General features: G+C 42.2%; 1 protein-coding gene across 5 annotated transcripts in view; it reads left to right on the forward strand.

Annotated features, from left to right (window-relative positions):
- Positions 1-6,289, forward strand: part of LOC122563768 (interleukin-6 receptor subunit beta-like) — a 230,524-nt gene extending 224,235 nt beyond the window's left edge. For all 5 annotated transcript variants that reach the window (XM_043717981.2, XM_043717983.2, XM_087976959.1 and 2 more), the window contains one exon: positions 2,197-6,289. In XM_043717981.2, the coding sequence (XP_043573916.2) occupies positions 2,197-2,697 (501 nt within the window). In that variant the 3' untranslated portion in view covers positions 2,698-6,289. The remainder of the gene's footprint in view (positions 1-2,196) is intronic.
- The last annotated feature ends 12,747 nt before the right edge of the window (positions 6,290-19,036 follow it).

The raw sequence follows: 19,036 nt of genomic DNA on the forward strand, positions 1-19,036 counted from the left end.
GCCTGACAAGGGAATCACGGAGGGAACAGTCTTTACAGAAAGTGGATGGGGTGGGAAGGGAAATATATATCTGGTGGTGGGGTTCATTTGTAGGTAGCGGAAATGGTAGAGGATGATGCAAAGTATGCAGAGGTCGATGGGGTGGAAGCTGAGGACCAGTGGTGTTCTGTCCTTGTTGCAGTTGGAGGGTCAGGTTCTAGAGCGGAGGTGTGGGGAATGGATGAGATGTGCTGGAGGGCATCATCGACCACGTGGGAGAGGAAATTGCAGCCTTTGAAGAAGGAGGCCATCTGGTGTGTTTTTTGGTGGAACTAGTCCTCCTGGGAGCAGATGTGGCGGACGTGGAGGAATTGGGAATAAGGGATAGCATTTTTGCAGGAGGCAGGGTGGGAGGAGGTGTAAACCAGGTAGCTGTGGGAGTCAGTGAGCTTTTAGAAGATGTCAGTGTTGAGTCGGTCACTGTTAATGGAGATGGAGGGGTCCAGGAATGGGAGGGAGGTATCTGACATTGTCCAGGTGAATTTAAGGTCAGGATGGAATGTGTTGAAGTTAATGAACTATTCAACCTTCTCGCAGGAGCACGAGGTGGTGCCAATTCAGTCATCAATGTAATGGAGGAAATGGTGGCGAATGGTGCCAGTGTAACTACGGAAGATGGACTGTTCCACATTTCTGACAAAGACACAGGCATAGCTGGGGCCCATGCAGGTGCCCATGGCTACCCCTTTATTCTGGAGGAAGTGGGAGGATTCAATGGAGAAATTATTGAGGGTGTGGACCAGTTCAGCCAAACGAATGAGAGTGTCAGTGGAAGAGAGAGAAAGAAATGGAGTGCTTGGAGGCCCTGGTCATGGTGGATGAAGATGTCTAGGGACTGGATGTCCATGGTGAAGGTGAGGCATTGGGAGCTGGGGAAACAAAAGTCTTGGAGGAGGTGGAGGGCATGAGTGGTGTCCCAAACATATGTGGGGAGTTCCTGGACTGGGGTGATAGGACAGTGTCAAGATATGTGGAGATGAATTTGGCAGGGCAGGAGCAGACTGCGACAATGGGTCGGATGGGGCAGTCAGGTTTGTGAATCTTCAGTAGGAGGTAGAACCAAGTGGTGTGGGGTTCACGAACTGTGAAGTTGGAAGCTGTGTGCGGGAGATCCCCTGGAGGTGATGAGGTTGTGTATGGTGTGGGAGATAATGGTTTGGTGATGGGGTGAGGTCATGTTCGAGGGGGCAGTAGGAGAAGGTGTGTTTGAGTTGGTGTCTGGCTTCAGTGGTGTAGAAGTCAGTGTGCTAACCTACCTCTGCACCCCCCCGCCCCTTGAACACTGGTTTGATGGTGAAGTTGGGGTTGGAGCAGAAGGAGTGGAGGGCTGCATTTTGTGAGGGTGATAGGTTGGAGTGGGAGAGGGGGATGAACAGGTTGAGACAGTCAATGTCCCGGCAGCAGTTGGAAATAAAGAGATATGGGCAGGCAACAGACCGGCACAGGGAGCCCAGGTGAACAAGATATATTGGAGGCGGGTGAAGGTAGCCTTGGAAGGTGGGCGGGAATCTTGGTGGAAAAAGTAAGCTTGGAAGCGAAGGCAGCAATGGAAATGTTCAATGTCGCAATGTGTGTTGAATTTGTTGATCCGTAAGCAGAGGGGGGGATGAAGGTAAGGCCTTTGCTAAGGACTGATCATTCATCCTCAGTGAGGGGGAGGTCTGGGGGGATGGTGAAAACTCGACAGGGCTGGGAGCTAGGACCTGATATAGGATTTGAGCTTGGAGTGGGCATGGTAGAGAGATCGAGGGTGACATCATTTATGGAAGTGACGCTCACCCAGGGCATTGGGGAAGGGAGTGTAGGGGGGTGGAAATGATGACTGTGGGATGTGCAGGGCAGAAGTGGTGTAATGCGTGTCAGAGGTGATTGTGTCAGCGGTGTTCAGGTGAGTGGCGTCAGTGGTGGCGGAAGTGGTTGTGACAGTGGCAGCTACAGGGGCAGAAGTGGTGTAACTTTTGTCATAGGTGATTCTGCCGGCGGTGTTCAGGTGAGTGGCGTCACGGCTACTTGGGTAAGAACAAAATGCCAATACCGTATTTATTATTTGGCTTTATGTTTATGGTAGAATTAGTTACGGATTCATCAGAATTTTGTGTATGTTTCAATTCTATTTATTATTCTATTCCATTAATTTGAGATATTTGTTTTATTCAGGATTGGAATTGTTTGGAAGGAGTTCCTGACCATGTTGTTTCCTCTGTTACGTTACTTCAGAGAGATGCAAGACAAAACACTGCTTTTGGAGCAAAATCAAAACCCTTGCTTGATGATGAAAATGCTCTGAGCATTGATTTGAATATAAAGAGCACCAATGGTGTAGAGACCCCGCACTGTTGCTCAGAGGGGCGTAATTATGTTGTTTACATGCCATACCACAATCTTCCTGAGGAGGCTCAGTATGCAACTGTGATGCACTCGAAAGACCAGATAGGTCCACCCACACTCTTCTTGAGGTCAAATTCCACTCAACCACTTCTGCATGAATTAACCTCAAGTCCCAAACCGTATGAGAATCCATGGTTTACAATGTCTGATACAAATCACAGTGAATTGTCCCAGGACTTTTCACTGTCAGATATTATGGTTGAAGAGGACGAAATCCGGAAAACGTTCCCACTTTTGTGGGGTCTAGTGTCTGAGCACAAAGCTGATTAAGTGGTGACACAGTTGTGACCTGTTGGTGAATTACAGAAATGGTGATATATTGATGATGCATTGATGCTTCAAAAGGTGCCACAATCATCAGTGCTGAATGGTGACAGCTCTGCTCAGTGTGTAGGTGCGAGCAACACCATTGGCCCAATTCCTCTGCTATTTCTGCATAAACCTGCAAATTTTTTCTTCCCTTCGTGGAATTGTCTACATTCCTTTTGAAACCACTTGTGAATCTGCTTCCCCAACAATCTCAAAGTGCATTCTGGATCTCAACCATTGGCTCCGTAACAATGCTTTTCTCCTGTCACTTTTGGTACTTTTGCCGATCATCTTAAATCAATGTCGTCTGCTTTTTGACCATTCCACCAATGGGAAAAATTTCTTCAAGCCATTCTAGAACATAGAACAGTACAGCACAGTATAGGCCCTTTGGCCCTTGATGTTGTGCCGGTTTTCTATCCTACTCTGAGATCAGACTAACCTACGTGCCTTTCATTGTACTAACTTCCATGTGTCTATCCAAGGGTTGCCTTAAATGTCTGTGATGTATCTGACTCTACCACCACTACCTGGCAGTGCATTCCACGCACCCACCACTGTCTGTGTAAAGAACCTACATCTCCCCTAAAACTTTCTCCATTTACCTTAAAATAATGCCCTCTTGTGATAGACATTTCTGCCCGGAGAAAATGTCTCTGACTGTCCACTCTATCTATGCCTCTCAACATCTTGTACACCTCTATTAAGTCACCTCTCACCCTTCTTCGCTCCAATGAGAAAAGCCCTAGCTCCCTCAACCTTTTTTCATAAGACATGCCGTCCATTTCAGGCAGGAACTCTCTGGTCATTTGAATACCTGTGTCAAATTTCTTTTCAACAACCAATTCCCATAGGATAAAAGTCTCAACTTTGTCAATTTACACATGTAACTGGAACCATTCTCAATTTTGTTTCGGCTCCCTTCTAAAGATTGTTACCTGTAGGTAGACACCAAACTTTAGTTAAAGCTGAGCTAGCATTCACTATAAACTACTTACTTTTGTACTCTACACTTTTTGTAAAGCCCAATTTCCCCTTTTCCCATCAACCATTTTCACAATGAATCCAACTAACATCAATAATTCATACAGATATACCTCCAGATCATTCTGTTCCTGCCCCCTCTGGACGGAGAATTATATCCTTCATTTTTTCACTTTTTCTTATTAATCCAAATAAAACACATCATTTCTCTAAATTAAGCTTCATCAGTCCAGCCATTTATAACTTCCTTATGTCCTCTCACAATTCACAATGCTTCCAATTTTATGCCATCAGGAAATTTTGAAATTGTGGCCTACACACCCAAGTTTGGTCATTAATATAGGTCAAGTGAAATTATAAATCAAGTCGATCAAGAGTAGCTATTCAGCCGATCAAGCCCATCCTGCCATTCTGTATGATCGTGTTTGATCAAACACCCATTTTCTGTTTTCTATGACTCAAACAATTTGTATCCATGCCGTCTCAATTGCTTTTGTACCTTAGCAGCAGCTTAGCAGATAAAGCATTGTTAATGAAAACCTTTTGGAAGTCCAAGTGTACTGTATCAACCACATTTACTTCATCAATTTTAAAATGGAATCGAAAATGCAATCAAAGTTAATTCAACTTTCTACGAACAAATCTGTGCTGCAATCTTGAAACTTGTCTTCCCTTGTCAAAGTGACTGTTAATTTTGTCCCAGAATATTATTTCTCGAGGTGCTAGTCAACTGACTTGGCTAACAATGGGACCAATGCTGCAGTTTCCATTCCTGTTCTAGCTGATGTGAAGTTGACACCTTCCTCACCTCATAGAGTCAGAGTCACAGAGATGTACAGCATGGAAACAAACCCTTTGGTCCAACTAATCCAAGCGGAGCAGATATCCTAAATTAATCTTGTCCCATTTGCCAATTGGCCGATATCCCTCTAAACTCTTCCTATTCATATACCCATGCAAATACATTTTAAATGCTGTAATTGTACCAGCCTCTGCCATTTCCTCTGGCAGTTCATTCCATTCATGCACCACCTTCTGCGCGTAAAAGTTGCCCCTTAGGTCCCTTTTAAATCTTTCCCTCTCACCTTAATCTTATTCCAACATATTCAGCCTCTCCATATGGCTCAAACCATCCAACTCTGGCAACATCTTTGTAAATCTTTTCCGAACCCTTTCAACTTTAACAATATCCTTCCTATAGCAAGGAGACCAGAACTGAATGAAAATTCCAAAAGTGGTCTAACCAATGTCCTGTATAGCCTCAACATGACCTCCCAACTCCTATAGTCAATGCACTGACCAATAAAGGCAAGCGTATTAAAACACTCTGTCAACCTGTGACTCTACTTTCCAGGAACTATGAATTTGCACTCCAAGATCCCTTTCTTGGCAACACTCCCCATTACCAGTTCTGAGGGTCACTTGACCAGAAACATTAACTCTGATTTCTCTTCACAGATACTGCTGGATTCGCAGAGCTTTTCCAGCAACTTCTGTTTTTGCTCCCCATTACCTTTCCATTAAATGTATAAGTCCTGCCTTGATTTTCCCTACCAAGATGCAGCACCTCCATTTGCCACTCATCGGCCCATCTGATCAAGGTCCCATCGTACTCTGAGGTAGCCTTCTTGGCTTTCCACTGCACCACCAATTTTGGTGTCACCTGAAAATTTACTAACCACGCACCCTATATTGACATCCAAATTATATATATAGATGACAAAAACCAGTGGACCCAGCATCGACCTCCGTGGCATACTGTTAGTCACAGGCCTCCAGTCTAAAAAGCATCCCTTTACCATCACTCTCTGTCTTCTACCTTCATGCCAATTTGGTATACATATGGATAGTTCTCCCTGGGTTCCATGTGATCTAACCTTGTTAACCAGTCAACCATGCAAAACTTTGTCGAACGCTGAACTCAATTTCACGTAGACAACGTCCATCGCTCTGTCTTCATCAATCCTCTTTGTCACTTCTTCAAAACAGTCAAGGTAGTGAGACACAATTTCCAATGCACAAAGCCATGTTGACTATTCCTAATCAGTCTTTGCCTTTCCAAATACATGTAAATCCATCCCTCAGAATCCCCTCCATTAACTTTCCCACTACTAATGTCAGGCTGACTGGTCTATAGTTTCCTGGTTTTTCCTTACCACATGTACAGATTGGGCTGAAGGGATAAATGTTAATGATGATATTTGACAGCTGCATGAGAGAATAGATTGTATTGGATGGACTGAAATTGTTGATGATACTCGACAAGCTGACTTCAATTGAACATTCCTGTATATGCCACAGACAGCACAAACCAAACTTGTTTTCAGTACTAACAAGCAGTTTTGTCTTCTGTATCTGTTTTTCCTCTATGCTGGTTGTTTGTTACACTGTATAAGAGAGTGAGAATTTTGTTCCAAATCATTAGACTTCACCTGGATCAGAATCATTTGAGGGGTCCCCGACGTGCAGAAGGGTGTGAGGCTCATTGCTTCCTTTTCCATTTTTTTTATTACCAAATAGATGTCCATAGTTCAGCCTTTTATTATTCCTCAATAAATGTTCATATTTAAGCAAATTGCTGTTGTCGAGCCTTCTCTTAACTACCTTTAACTAAATTTGTAAAGAACCATTTGGATAAACCTTGTGATCCAAGACACCATCTTCCTTAAATAACAGCACAACGTTAGCCAACCTGCAGTCTTCTGGCACCTTGTCCATAGCTATTGATGATACAAATATCTCAGCAAGGAGCCCTGCAATCACTTCCCTAGCTTGCCACAAAGTTGTCAGGTACACCTTTATCCAGTCCAGGGGATTTATCCAGGTTAACCGTTTTAAGACGTCCACCCATACACCTCTGTAACATGGACACTTTTCAAGATGTCACTACTTATTTCCCCAAGCGCTCTACCTTCCATATTCTTCTCCACAGTAAACACTGATGCTAAATATTTGTATCTCCCGAATCTCCTGTGGTTCCACACTTCGGCAGCAGTGCTGATCTTTAAGGGACCCTATTCCTTCCCTTACTCTTTTGTTCTTAATGTATTTGTAGAAACCCTTTGGATATTCCTTAACCCTATTTGCCAAAGCTATCTCATGTCACCTTTTGCCCTCCTGATTTTCCTCTTAAGTATACTCCCGCTACCCTTATACACCTCTAAGGATTCACTCAATACCTGCTATCTATACCTGATAAATGCTTCTTTTCTTTCCTTGACCAGAACCTCAATTTCTCTAGTCATCCAAAATTTGCTACCTCTACCCACCTTGCCTTTCACCCTAACAAGGATTTACTGTCCCTGGACTCCTCTTATCTCATTTTTGAAGGCTTCCCACTTTACCACTTGGCCTTCCTCCAATTTATGAACTCTGACTTTTAGATCAGGTCTATTCTTTTCCGTGACTATTTTAAAACTAATAGAAATATGAAGCACTTATCCCAACGTGCTCCCCCACTAACACCTCAGTCACTTGTCCTGCCTTATTTCCTAAGAGTAGGTCACATTTTGTTCTTTCTCTAGAATATGAATTCCACATATGAATAAGAAAACTTAACAAATTCCTCTCTATCTGATCCCTTAACATTGTGGCAATCCCAGTCTATATTTGGAAAGTTAAAACCTCCTACAATTACCACCCAAATATTCTTAGAGATAACTGAGATATCCTTACAAATTTGTTCATCAATTTCCCGCTGATGATGGAGGGGTTTACAGCACAATCCCAATAAGTTGATCATCACTTTCTTATTTGACAGTTCCACCCAAATAACTTCACTGGACATACTCCCTGGAATGTCCTCCATAATTACACCTGTAATGTTATCCCTAATCAAAAATGCCACTCGCCCTCAACTCTTTCCCCTTCCTATAGCATCTATACCCTGGAGCATTAAGCTGTCAATTTTGTCCATCCCTGAGCCATGACCCTGTAATAGTTATGCTATCCTAGTCCCATGTTCCCAACCATACCCTGTGTTCATCTGCCTTGCCTGTCAGGCCACTTGCATTGAATTAAATGCAGTTTAATTGATCAGTCTGATATTTGTTCCCTACCTTGCTCTTACCTGCCTTAAATACTAGACGTGCTCATTTTCTCAACTGTACCATGCTCTGACTTATCTCTTTGGATTCTCTCCCTCCCCCAAATTCCCCTTTCTAGCTTGAAGCCTCCTGGAAAACATTAGTAAATCTCCCTACCAGTCTTCTTCCAATTCAGGTGCAACCCATCCTTCTTTTACAGATCATTTCTATCCCTAAGGAGATTCAAATGATCAAACATGTTTATCCTTCTCCCCTGCACCAGCTCCTCAGCTACTCATTCATTTGCTCTATCCTCCTATTCCTACTCTCACTAGCTCAAGACACGAGGAGTAATTCAGATATTCATAGAACCCTATAGTATGGAAACAGGCCCTTCAGCCCAACAAGTCCACACTGACCCTCCGAAGACTAACCCACCCAGACCCATTCTCCCCTCCCCCACCCCCACCATTTTACATTTACCCCTGACTAATACACCTAACTTACACACCCCTGAACATCATGGGCAATTTAGCATGGCCAATTCACCTTACCTGCACATCTTTGGACTGTGGGAGGAAATCAGAGCACCTGGAGGAAACCCACGCGGATACAGGGAGAATGTGCAAACTCCACACAGGTAGTCACCCAAGGTTGGAATTGAACCTGGGACATTGGTGCTGTGAGGTAGCAGTGCTAACCACTGAGTTACCGTGCCGCCCCAATTACTACACTCGAGGGCTTACTTTTTAACTTCCTGTCTAATTTCCATATATTCTCTCCTCAGAGCTTTGTCCTTTTCTCTCCTGTATCATTCGTTCCCAAAGTGTACAATACCGTTCTGCTGGTCTTTGACCCTTTTGAAAATATTCTGCATCCTCTTCGAGACATCCTTGACCCTGGCACCCAGGAGGCAACACACCTTTCTGATATCTCATTGCCAGCTACAGAAAAGTCAGTCTGTGCCTCTGACTAGACAGTCCCCAATTGCAATCGGTCTCCTGGAACCTTGTATACTCCTCAGTACAGTACAGCCAGCCTCAGAAACTTGGCTGTCAGTGCTACATTCCCCTGAGAGTCCATCACCCCTACGTTTTCCAAAACCGCATACTTGTTTGAGATGGGGAAAGCCACAGGAGATTCCTGCACTCCCTGCCCACCCCTCCTACCTTTGCTACAGGTACCCTATAACCTGGGGCGGCACAGTGGCTTAGTGGTTAGCACTGCTGCCTCACTGCACAGGTTCCAAAGTTTGATTCCAGCCTCAGGCGACTGTCTGTGTGGAGTTTGCACATTCTGCCCATGTCTGCGTGGGTTTCCTCCGGGTGCTCCGGTTTCCTCCCACAGTCCAACGATGTGCAGGTCAGGTGAATTGGCCATGCTAAATTGCCCATAGTGTTAGGCGCATTAGTCAGAGGGAAATGGGTCTGGGTGGTTTACTGTTTGGAGGGTCGGTGTGGACTAGTTTGGCTGAAGGGCCTGTTTCCACACTGTAGGGAATCTAATAACCCATTGTCCCAACTATATCTGAAGTTTTTCTACTTTCCTGAAACTGCCGTCCATCACACCCTTGCTCATGTAACTTCCTCATTGCCTCTAACTGTCATTCCAACTGATCCATGAGATGTGATAGTATTCACAACCAAACACACCTCCTGCAGACATGAACATCATTAACATGGAAATTCTCCCTAACCTCCCACATCAGATCCAAGAGAAAGCACACCACTCTACTGAAGGCCATCTTTGCACCTTAGCAATCTACAGACGCAGAAAATAGAACAGTTTTACTGCTCTATACACACTACTTTAGATAATTTATATTTTCAAAAACAGTTTAATCTAGCCACAACTTTCAATAAACCATACATATAAGTATGATTAGATTTAATAAACCACTTAGCTGTTCCCCAGCTGTGAGGAGCTCCAATACTGAGTTTCTCCAAGGTCAACTGTGACTTTCACTGTTCATTTATTTTTCTTAGACAGAACTGATGTCCAGAGATTACTTGAAACTAAAAGCAGAGGCAGTCAGCTATGAACGTTCACTGCCTGTGCCTGTTTCACTTCCACATGGTCCCTGTACCCTCTCTTGTTTTAAAGTACCTTGTATTGATCTTTTTTCCAAAGTTTCAAAACAATGCAACAGTTTACAAAACAGCAATGACTGCTCCAAATAAAAATCAAGGAAATCAGCATCAAACTAAAAAATCCTCAGGAAAGGAGCAGCACTTACAGCCACAATCCGTCCTCCATCTTGGATTACCGAGAATCCGTTTGATCCCATGAGTGGAAGACAAGTGCAAACCACCACTGAGAATAAACAGTTACTGACAAATCACTGAGAAAAAAACAGTTACTGACAAATCACTGAGAAAAAACAGTTATTGACAAATCACCACTGAGAAAAAACAGTTACTGACAAATCACCCCTGAGAAAAAAACAGTTATTGACAAACCACCACTGAGAAAAAACAGTTATTGACAAAGCACCACTGAGAAAAAACAGTTACTGACAAACCACCACTGAGAAAAAACAGTTATTGACAAAGCAACACTGAGAAAAAACAGTTACTGACAAATCACCCCTGAGAAAAAACAGTTATTGACAAATCACCCCTGAGAAAAAACAGTTACTGACAAATCACCCCTGAGAAAAAACAGTTATTGACAAAGCACCACTGAGAAAAAACAGTTACTGACAAACCACCACTGAGAAAAAACAGTTATTGACAAAGCACCACTGAGAAAAAACAGTTACTGACAAACCACCACTGAGAAAAAACAGTTACTGACAAATCACTGAGAAAAAACAGTTACTGACAAATCACCCCTGAGAAAAAACAGTTATTGACAAATCACCCCTGAGAAAAAAACAGTTATTGACAAAGCACCACTGAGAAAAAACAGTTATTGACAAACCACCACTGAGAAAAAACAGTTACTGACAAATCACTGAGAAAAAACAGTTATTGACAAAGCACCACTGAGAAAAAACAGTTACTGACAAATCACCACTGAGAAAAAACAGTTATTGACAAACCACCCCTGAGAAAAAAACAGTTACTGACAAATCACTGAGAAAAAACAGTTATTGACAAAGCACCACTGAGAAAAAACAGTTACTGACAAATCACTGAGAAAAAACAGTTACTGACAAAGCACCACTGAGAAAAAAACAGTTACTGACAAATCACTGAGAAAAAACAGTTATTGACAAAGCACCACTGAGAAAAAACAGTTATTGACAAATCACTGAGAAAAAACAGTTATTGACAAAGCACCACTGAGAAAAAACAGTTACTGACAAATCACTGAGAAAAAACAGTTATTGACAAATCACCCCTGAGAAAAAAACAGTTACTGACAAATCACTGAGAAAAAACAGTTATTGACAAAGCACCCCTGAGAAAAAACAGTTACTGACAAATCACTGAGAAAAAACAGTTATTGACAAAGCACCACTGAGAAAAAACAGTTACTGACAAACCACCACTGAGAAAAAACAGTTATTGACAAAGCACCACTGAGAAAAAACAGTTACTGACAAACCACCACTGAGAAAAAACAGTTACTGACAAATCACTGAGAAAAAACAGTTACTGACAAACCACCACTGAGAAAAAACAGTTATTGACAAAGCACCACTGAGAAAAAACAGTTACTGACAAACCACCACTGAGAAAAAACAGTTACTGACAAATCACTGAGAAAAAACAGTTACTGACAAATCACCCCTGAGAAAAAACAGTTATTGACAAATCACCCCTGAGAAAAAAACAGTTATTGACAAAGCACCACTGAGAAAAAACAGTTATTCACAAAGCACCACTGAGAAAAAACAGTTACTGACAAACCACCACTGAGAAAAAACAGTTACTGACAAATCACTGAGAAAAAACAGTTATTGACAAAGCACCCCTGAGAAAAAACAGTTACTGACAAATCACTGAGAAAAAACAGTTATTGACAAAGCACCACTGAGAAAAAACAGTTACTGACAAACCACCACTGAGAAAAAACAGTTATTGACAAAGCACCACTGAGAAAAAACAGTTACTGACAAATCACCACTGAGAAAAAACAGTTATTGACAAACCACCCCTGAGAAAAAAACAGTTACTGACAAATCACTGAGAAAAAACAGTTATTGACAAAGCACCACTGAGAAAAAACAGTTACTGACAAATCACTGAGAAAAAACAGTTACTGACAAAGCACCACTGAGAAAAAACAGTTACTGACAAATCACTGAGAAAAAACAGTTATTGACAAAGCACCACTGAGAAAAAACAGTTACTGACAAATCACTGAGAAAAAACAGTTATTGACAAAGCACCACTGAGAAAAAACAGCTACTGACAAATCACTGAGAAAAAACAGTTATTGACAAATCACCACTGAGAAAAAAACAATTACTGACAAATCACTGAGAAAAAATCAGTTATTGACAAATCACCACTGAGAAAAAAATCAGTTATTGACAAAGCACCCCTGAGAAAAAAACAATTCCTGACAAATCACTGAGAAAAAACAGTTATTGACAAATCACTGAGAAAAAAACAGTTATTGACAAACCACCACTGAGAAAAACAGTCATTGACAAATTTTTCAATTCGACTCTGGACACAGGAGAAATGCCAGAGAACTGGAGAATGTGATACCATTATGTGGATTCAAGGGAGCAAGAAATAAATAAGAAACTATCGGTCCATCAGTCTAAATCTTGATGGTAGGGAAACTATTGGAAGCATTTCTGAGTGCTAGAATTAATTTGCATTTGCTTTAAGAGAGGCAGGGATAAATCAAGAACAGTCAATATTGAGGAGAGGTCATGTCTGAAAACCTTGATTGAATTTTCCATAAAGGTGACCAGACGTGTCGATGAGGGCAATGGTCTTGATGTTGTCTTTTTGGATTTCAGCAAAGCTTTTGATAAGATCCCTCATGGGTAAGGTAACAGTCCATGGGATTCAAGGAAATTTAGCAATTTGGATCCACTATTGGTTGAATGGCAAGAAGCAGAGAGTGATGATTGAGGGATGTTTTTCCAAATGGTATCGCTTGGTGTTCCAAGGGGATAAATGTTGGGGCCCTTGCTCTTTGAGGGTTAAATAAATGACTCAAACTTGCTTGTACAAATGTTCATCAGTAAGTTTGCAAAGAGCATAAAAATTGTTGAAGTGGTAAACAATGAGGAGGCTGTCTGAGACAACAAGAGGATATAGATGTGTTGGTCAGATGGCAAAAGGAATTCAATCCTGATAAATGAGAGGTGACCCACTTGGGCAGCAGCAATGAAACAAATAAATGCATATGAACATTAGGACCCTGGAAAGCACTGAGGATTAGAAGAACATAGGTGTGCATGTACACCAGTCCCTTAAAGTATCAGACAGGTGGCGAAAAAGGCATATTCTTTATTTATTCACAGGATGAAGGGGTTGCTGGCTAGGCAGCATTTATTGCCCATGTCTAATCACCCAGAAGGCAGTTTAGAGTCAACCACATTGCTGTAGGTCTAGAGTCACATGTAGGCCAGACCAGGTAAGGATGATAGTTTTCTTCCCTAAAGGACATTAGTGAACCAGGTGGGTTTTTCCTGACAATCAACAATGGATTCATTGTCATTATTCAAATCTTAATTCCAGATTTTTTATTGAAATCAAATTCGACTGTCTGCCATGTCAGGTTTCAAACCCAGGTCTCCAGAACATTATCTGGGTCTCTGGATTAACAGTCCAGCAATAGTACCACTCGGCCATCACCTCCCAGTGAGATATGGGATTCTTGCCTTTATTGGTTGAGGCACAGACTTTAAAAGCATAGAATTTATGCTGGAATTGTAAACAACATTGGTTAGGCCATTGCTAGAATATTGTGTGCATTTCTTGAATCCACATTATAGAAAGAATGTCATTGCTATGGAGAAAGTACCAGGAGAGTCTCAGTTATGAAGAAAGATTGGAAGGCTGTTTTCCTTTGAGGACAGAAGATTGAGACAAGACATGATTGAGATGTATAAAATTATGAGGGGCATTGACTGGGTAGATAGTGTTGGAGCAGCCCATGGTCAAGGTGGCATAAAATGGCTGCCTGTTGATTTTTAGCTGACAAAAATATGGCAGAAAGGATTTTTAGTTGCAGTAACTGAATTAGCATGCTGAGTTCAGAATTAAAGTGAGATCAGAAGTTAGGACAATGATTGTTTTGAGAGTCATAGAGTCATAAAGATGTACAGCATGGAAACAGACCCTTCGGTCCAACCCACCCATGCCGACCAGATATCCCAACCCAATCTAGTCCCACCTGACAGCACCCGGCTCATATCCCTCCAAACCCTTCCTATTCATATAGCTATCCAAATGCCTCTTAAATGTTGCAATTGTACCAGCCTCCACCACTTCCTCTGGCAGCTCATTCCATGCACGTATACCGCTCTCTGTGTGAAAAAATTGCCCCCTTAGGTCTCTTTTATATCTTTCCCCTCTCACCCTAAACCAATGCCCTCTAGTTATGGACTCCCCAACCCCAGGGAAATGACTTTGCCTATTTACCCTATCCATGTCCCTCATAATTTTGTAAACCTCTATAAGGTCACCCCTCAGCCTCTGACGCTCCAGGGAAAACAGCCCCAGCCTGTTAAGCCTCTCCCTATAGCTCAAACCCTCCAACCCTGGCAACATCTTTAAAATATTTTCTGAACCCTTTCAAGTTTCACAACATCTTTCCGATAGGAAGGAGACCAGAATTGCATGCAATATTCCAGCAGTGGCCTAACCAATGTTCTGTACAGCTGCAACATGACCTCCCAACTCCTGTACTCAGTACTCTGACCAATAAAGGAAAGCATACTAAACGCCCGCTTCACTATCCTATTTACCTGCGACTCCACTTTCAAGGAGCTATGAACCTGCACTCCAAGGTCTCTTTGTTCAGCAACACCCCCTAGGACCTTACCATTAAATGTATAAGTCCTGCTAAGATTTGCTTTCCCAAAGTGCAGCACCTCACATTTATCTGAATTAAACTCCATCTGCCACTTCTCAGCCCATTGGCCCATCGGGTCCAGATCTTGTTGTAATCTGAGGTAAACCTCTTCGCTGTCCACTACACCTCCAATTTTGGTGTCATCTGCAAACTTACTAACTGTACATCTTATGCTCATGACAAAACGTAGAGGACCTAGCACCTATTCTTGTGGCACTCCACTGGTCACAGGCCTCCAGTCTGAAAAACAACCCTCCACCACCACCCTATGTCTTTTACCTTTGAGCCAGTTCTGCATCCAAATGGCTAGTTCTCCTTGTATTTCATGAGAACTAACCTTGCTAATCAGTCTCCCATGGGGAACATTGACATATAGATCACATCTACCGCTCTGCCCTCATCAATCCTCTTTGTTACTTCCTCAAAAAACTCAATCAAGTTTATGAGACATGATTTCCCACACACAAAGCCATGTTGACTATCCCTAATCAGTCTTTGCCTTTCCAAGAACAGATAGAACAAAGAATCTTACAATTAAAATACAGCAAGTCCTGTATAAAGTTACAGTAGTAGATATCTATGAGACACAGTCTGATAAGTTCAGATCCAGTCTGGAAACAGACAGTCTGAAATTTGTAGTTTAGCAAGAATTAAAGGAAAAGTATGATCCCACATCACAAGACTCTTTAGGCAATTGAGTATTGAGAAGTTAAGAAATGTAATCTACACATAATGTTAAGAGATTTGGTTGAATTGATTTAAGACAGAAGGCTGTGGATAGTGGAGAAGAGATCCCATCCTGTTGGCAAGGGGACTGAATGACAAATGACCTCTAAATTTTGAATTTGAGAAAATAAACAATGGCACCTTCCCATCTAAATAAGCAAACTTAGGTAAAAAAGATATAGACAGTTCAAGTGAATTCTTACATCCAAGGATCAAATGGGGGAAGGACTGAGATATTGCGTGAAACCTTAGATTCAGGCAAAATCCTTGAGTTGGGAAAGTGATTGAGTTTCAGTTTGTTCATTAATAGAATTTCAATAGATGTTGTCTTTTAAGATAAATAGTGTGGAAATGTTTAGATTAGGGACAGTAAAGTTTGGCTTAGAACCAATCTCCTCTTTCAAACACACTTATAGAGAACATGTGAATTGAAGGAGTTATAATTGCAGGTACAAGATAGGGGGGCAGTGTTGTTCCCAAGCTCAGATGAGAAATAAACTGCTCAGAACTCATTGGTGAAAGAATTCTAACATTACGTGTAACTATATAACTTTTTTGCAACTAAACTTTGATTAGTACTGATATTATGAATATTATACCAATTAGACAAATTGGCATCTTTTTGTATCTCCTATAATTAGGATAGTAGGAATTAAAAGAATAGTAACAGAATTTGAGAAGGATAGTAATGAATACAGTGAATAACAGAATTCAAACAGTCCTTAGAATTAAGCAAATCTGGCAAATGTTTGAGGAAGAGTAAACATTAACATTGGAATGTAAATTAAAAGAATAAAGAGCAAAGAAAATTTACAGGCCAGGAACAGGCCCTTCGGCCCTCCAAGCCTGAACTGATCCAAATCTACTGTCTAAACCTATCGGTCAATTCCGAAGTATCTGTATTCCTTTACTCCCCACCTACTCATGTATTTATCCAGACGCATCTTAAATGAATCTACCATGCCTGCCTCTACCACCTCTGCTAGCAACGCGTTCCAAATGCCCACCACCCTCCGTGTGAAGTAATTGCCCCCTTAAACTTTCCACCTCTCACCTTGAAAGCGTGACCTCTCGTTATTGAACCCTTCACCCTGGGAAAAAGCTTATCTCTATCCACCCTGTCTATACCCTTCATGATTTTGTAAACCTCAATCAGAAACTTCCTCAACTACTACTCTCTGTCTCCTGTTGCTCAACCAGTTCTTTATCCACCTCGCTAGAACAACCTGCACACCATGTAACTTCACTTTCTCCATGAGTCTACCATGGAGAACCTTATAAAACGCCTTACTAAAGTCCATGTATATGACATCAACAGCCCTTCCTTCATCTATCAACTTGGTCACTTCCTCGAAGAACTCTATTAAGTTGGTAAGGCACGATCACCCCTGCACAAAACCATGTTGCCTATCACTGATAATCCCATTCTTTTCTAAATATAAATAGATCCTATCCCTCCTTACCTTTTCCACCAGCGATGTCAGGCTCACTGGTCTGTAGTTACCCGGAATATCCCTACTACTCTTCTTGTACACGGGTACAACATGTGCAATCCTCCAGTCCTCCGGTACCTCACCTGTATTTAAGGATGCCACAAAGATATCAGTCAGGGCCCCAGTTATTTCCTCTCTTGCCTCCTTCAGCAACCTGGGATAGACCCCATCTGGTTCTGGGGATTTTTCCACCTTCATACCCTCTATCCTACCCAACACATATTCCCTACTTATGTCAACGTGATCCAAACTAATCAAACTTCTATCTCTAATCCCAAGATTCATCATGTTCCTCTCCTCAGTGAACACAGATGCAAAGTAATCATTCAGAATCTCACCCATTCTCTCAAGTTCAACGCACAGCCTTCCTTCGTTATCCTTTAGTGGACCAATCCTTTCTCTAGTTACCCGCTTGCTCCTTATATAAAAATAAAATGCTTTGGGATTCTCCTCAATTCTGCTCGCTAAAGTTATTTCATGACCCCTTTCAGCCCGCTTGATTCCTCGTTTAAGACTTGTCCTACTCTTCTGATATTCTTCCAGGGCCCGTTCTGTTCTTAGCTACCAAGACCTTATGTACGCTTCCCTTTTCCTCTTGGCTAGTCATACAATTTCTTCTGTCATCCATGATTCACAAATCTTGCCCTTCCTATTCTTTGCCTTCAATGGGACATGCCTATCCTGCACTATCTTTAACCTATCTTTGAAAGTCTCCCACATCTCAAATATGGACTTGCCTTGAAATGGCTGTGTCTAATTCACATTTCCCAGCTCCTGCCTAGTTTTGATATAACTGGCCTTGGCCCAGCTTAGTACTCTTCCCTTAGGATCACTCTCTTCTTTATCTACGAGTATTCTAAAACTTACAGAATTGTGGTCACTATTCCCAAAGAAATCCCCCATCGCAACTTTTGCCACTTGTCCTGGCTCGTTCCCCAGTAGCAGGTCCAATATGGCTCCTTCCCTCGTCGGACTATTGACATACTGCTCTAGAAAACTCTCCTGGCTGCTTCTTACAAATTCTACTCCATCCAGACCTCTGACATTAAGTGTATCCCAGTCAAAGTTGGGAAAATTAAAATCTCCCATCACCACACCCTATTGCCTCGACATCTTTCCATAATCTGTTTACCTATTTATTCTTCTACTTCACGCTCAGTGTTGGGAGGCCTGTAATACAGCCCCAACAGTGTAACTGCACCCTTCTTATTTCTCACCTTCACCCATTATGCCTCACTACCCAAGACCTCCATAGTGTGCTCCTTTAGCACAGCCGTGATTTCATCCTTGACCAGCAATGCAACTCCACCCCCCCTTTTACTCCCCTCCCTGTCTTGTCTGAAGCATCTATGTCCTGGAGCATTTAATTGCCATTCATCATGCCCTGCCTTCAACCAAGTCTCTGTAATGGAAATAATGTCATACTCCTATGCACCAATACAAGCCCTAAGTTCATCTACCTTACAACTACACTCCTTGCATTAAAGTAGATGCATTTCATGCCACCAGTTTTTTTGTGCTCATCTGCTCTCTGCCTCCTCTTCCCTTTATTAATGCTATCTTCATAATTCTCACAGTCTCCAGTCTCCACCTCACTGCCTACCTGTTTTCTTTTCTGGTTCCCAGCCCCCTGCCACATTATTTTAAAACCTCCCCAACAGCAGTAGCAAGAACTCCCCCCAGGACATAGGTTCCAGTCTGGTTCAGATATAGACCATCCATTTTGTAACAGTCCCACCTTCCCCAGAACCGGTCCCAATATCCAACAAATCTGAACCCCTCCCTCCTATACCATCTCTCAAGCCACATGTTCATCCTGCCTATTTTTTCATTTCCCAAATATTAACCACTGCCCAAATATAAATTAAGCCCTTACCTTCCCGGGCAGCCCTCGCTTCATTCCACCTTCTCTCCTTGCCGCTCTGTCAAAATGGAGGCCCGACTCCTGAGGTAAGTCCCTTTTTAAGTGGGAAAACATACCCTTCCTGGCAGCCCTCACTTCACTCCACCTATAAGATTTCAAGGCCTGATGATAATGATATCTGCTAAACATCATGAGATCATGGGGAACCTAAGGTTGAT

Source organism: Chiloscyllium plagiosum, unplaced genomic scaffold (genome assembly GCF_037043375.1).
Source record: "Chiloscyllium plagiosum isolate Xiang-an unplaced genomic scaffold, Cpla_swu_hap1 HiC_scaffold_30, whole genome shotgun sequence".
Classification (NCBI taxonomy): domain Eukaryota; kingdom Metazoa; phylum Chordata; class Chondrichthyes; order Orectolobiformes; family Hemiscylliidae; genus Chiloscyllium; species Chiloscyllium plagiosum.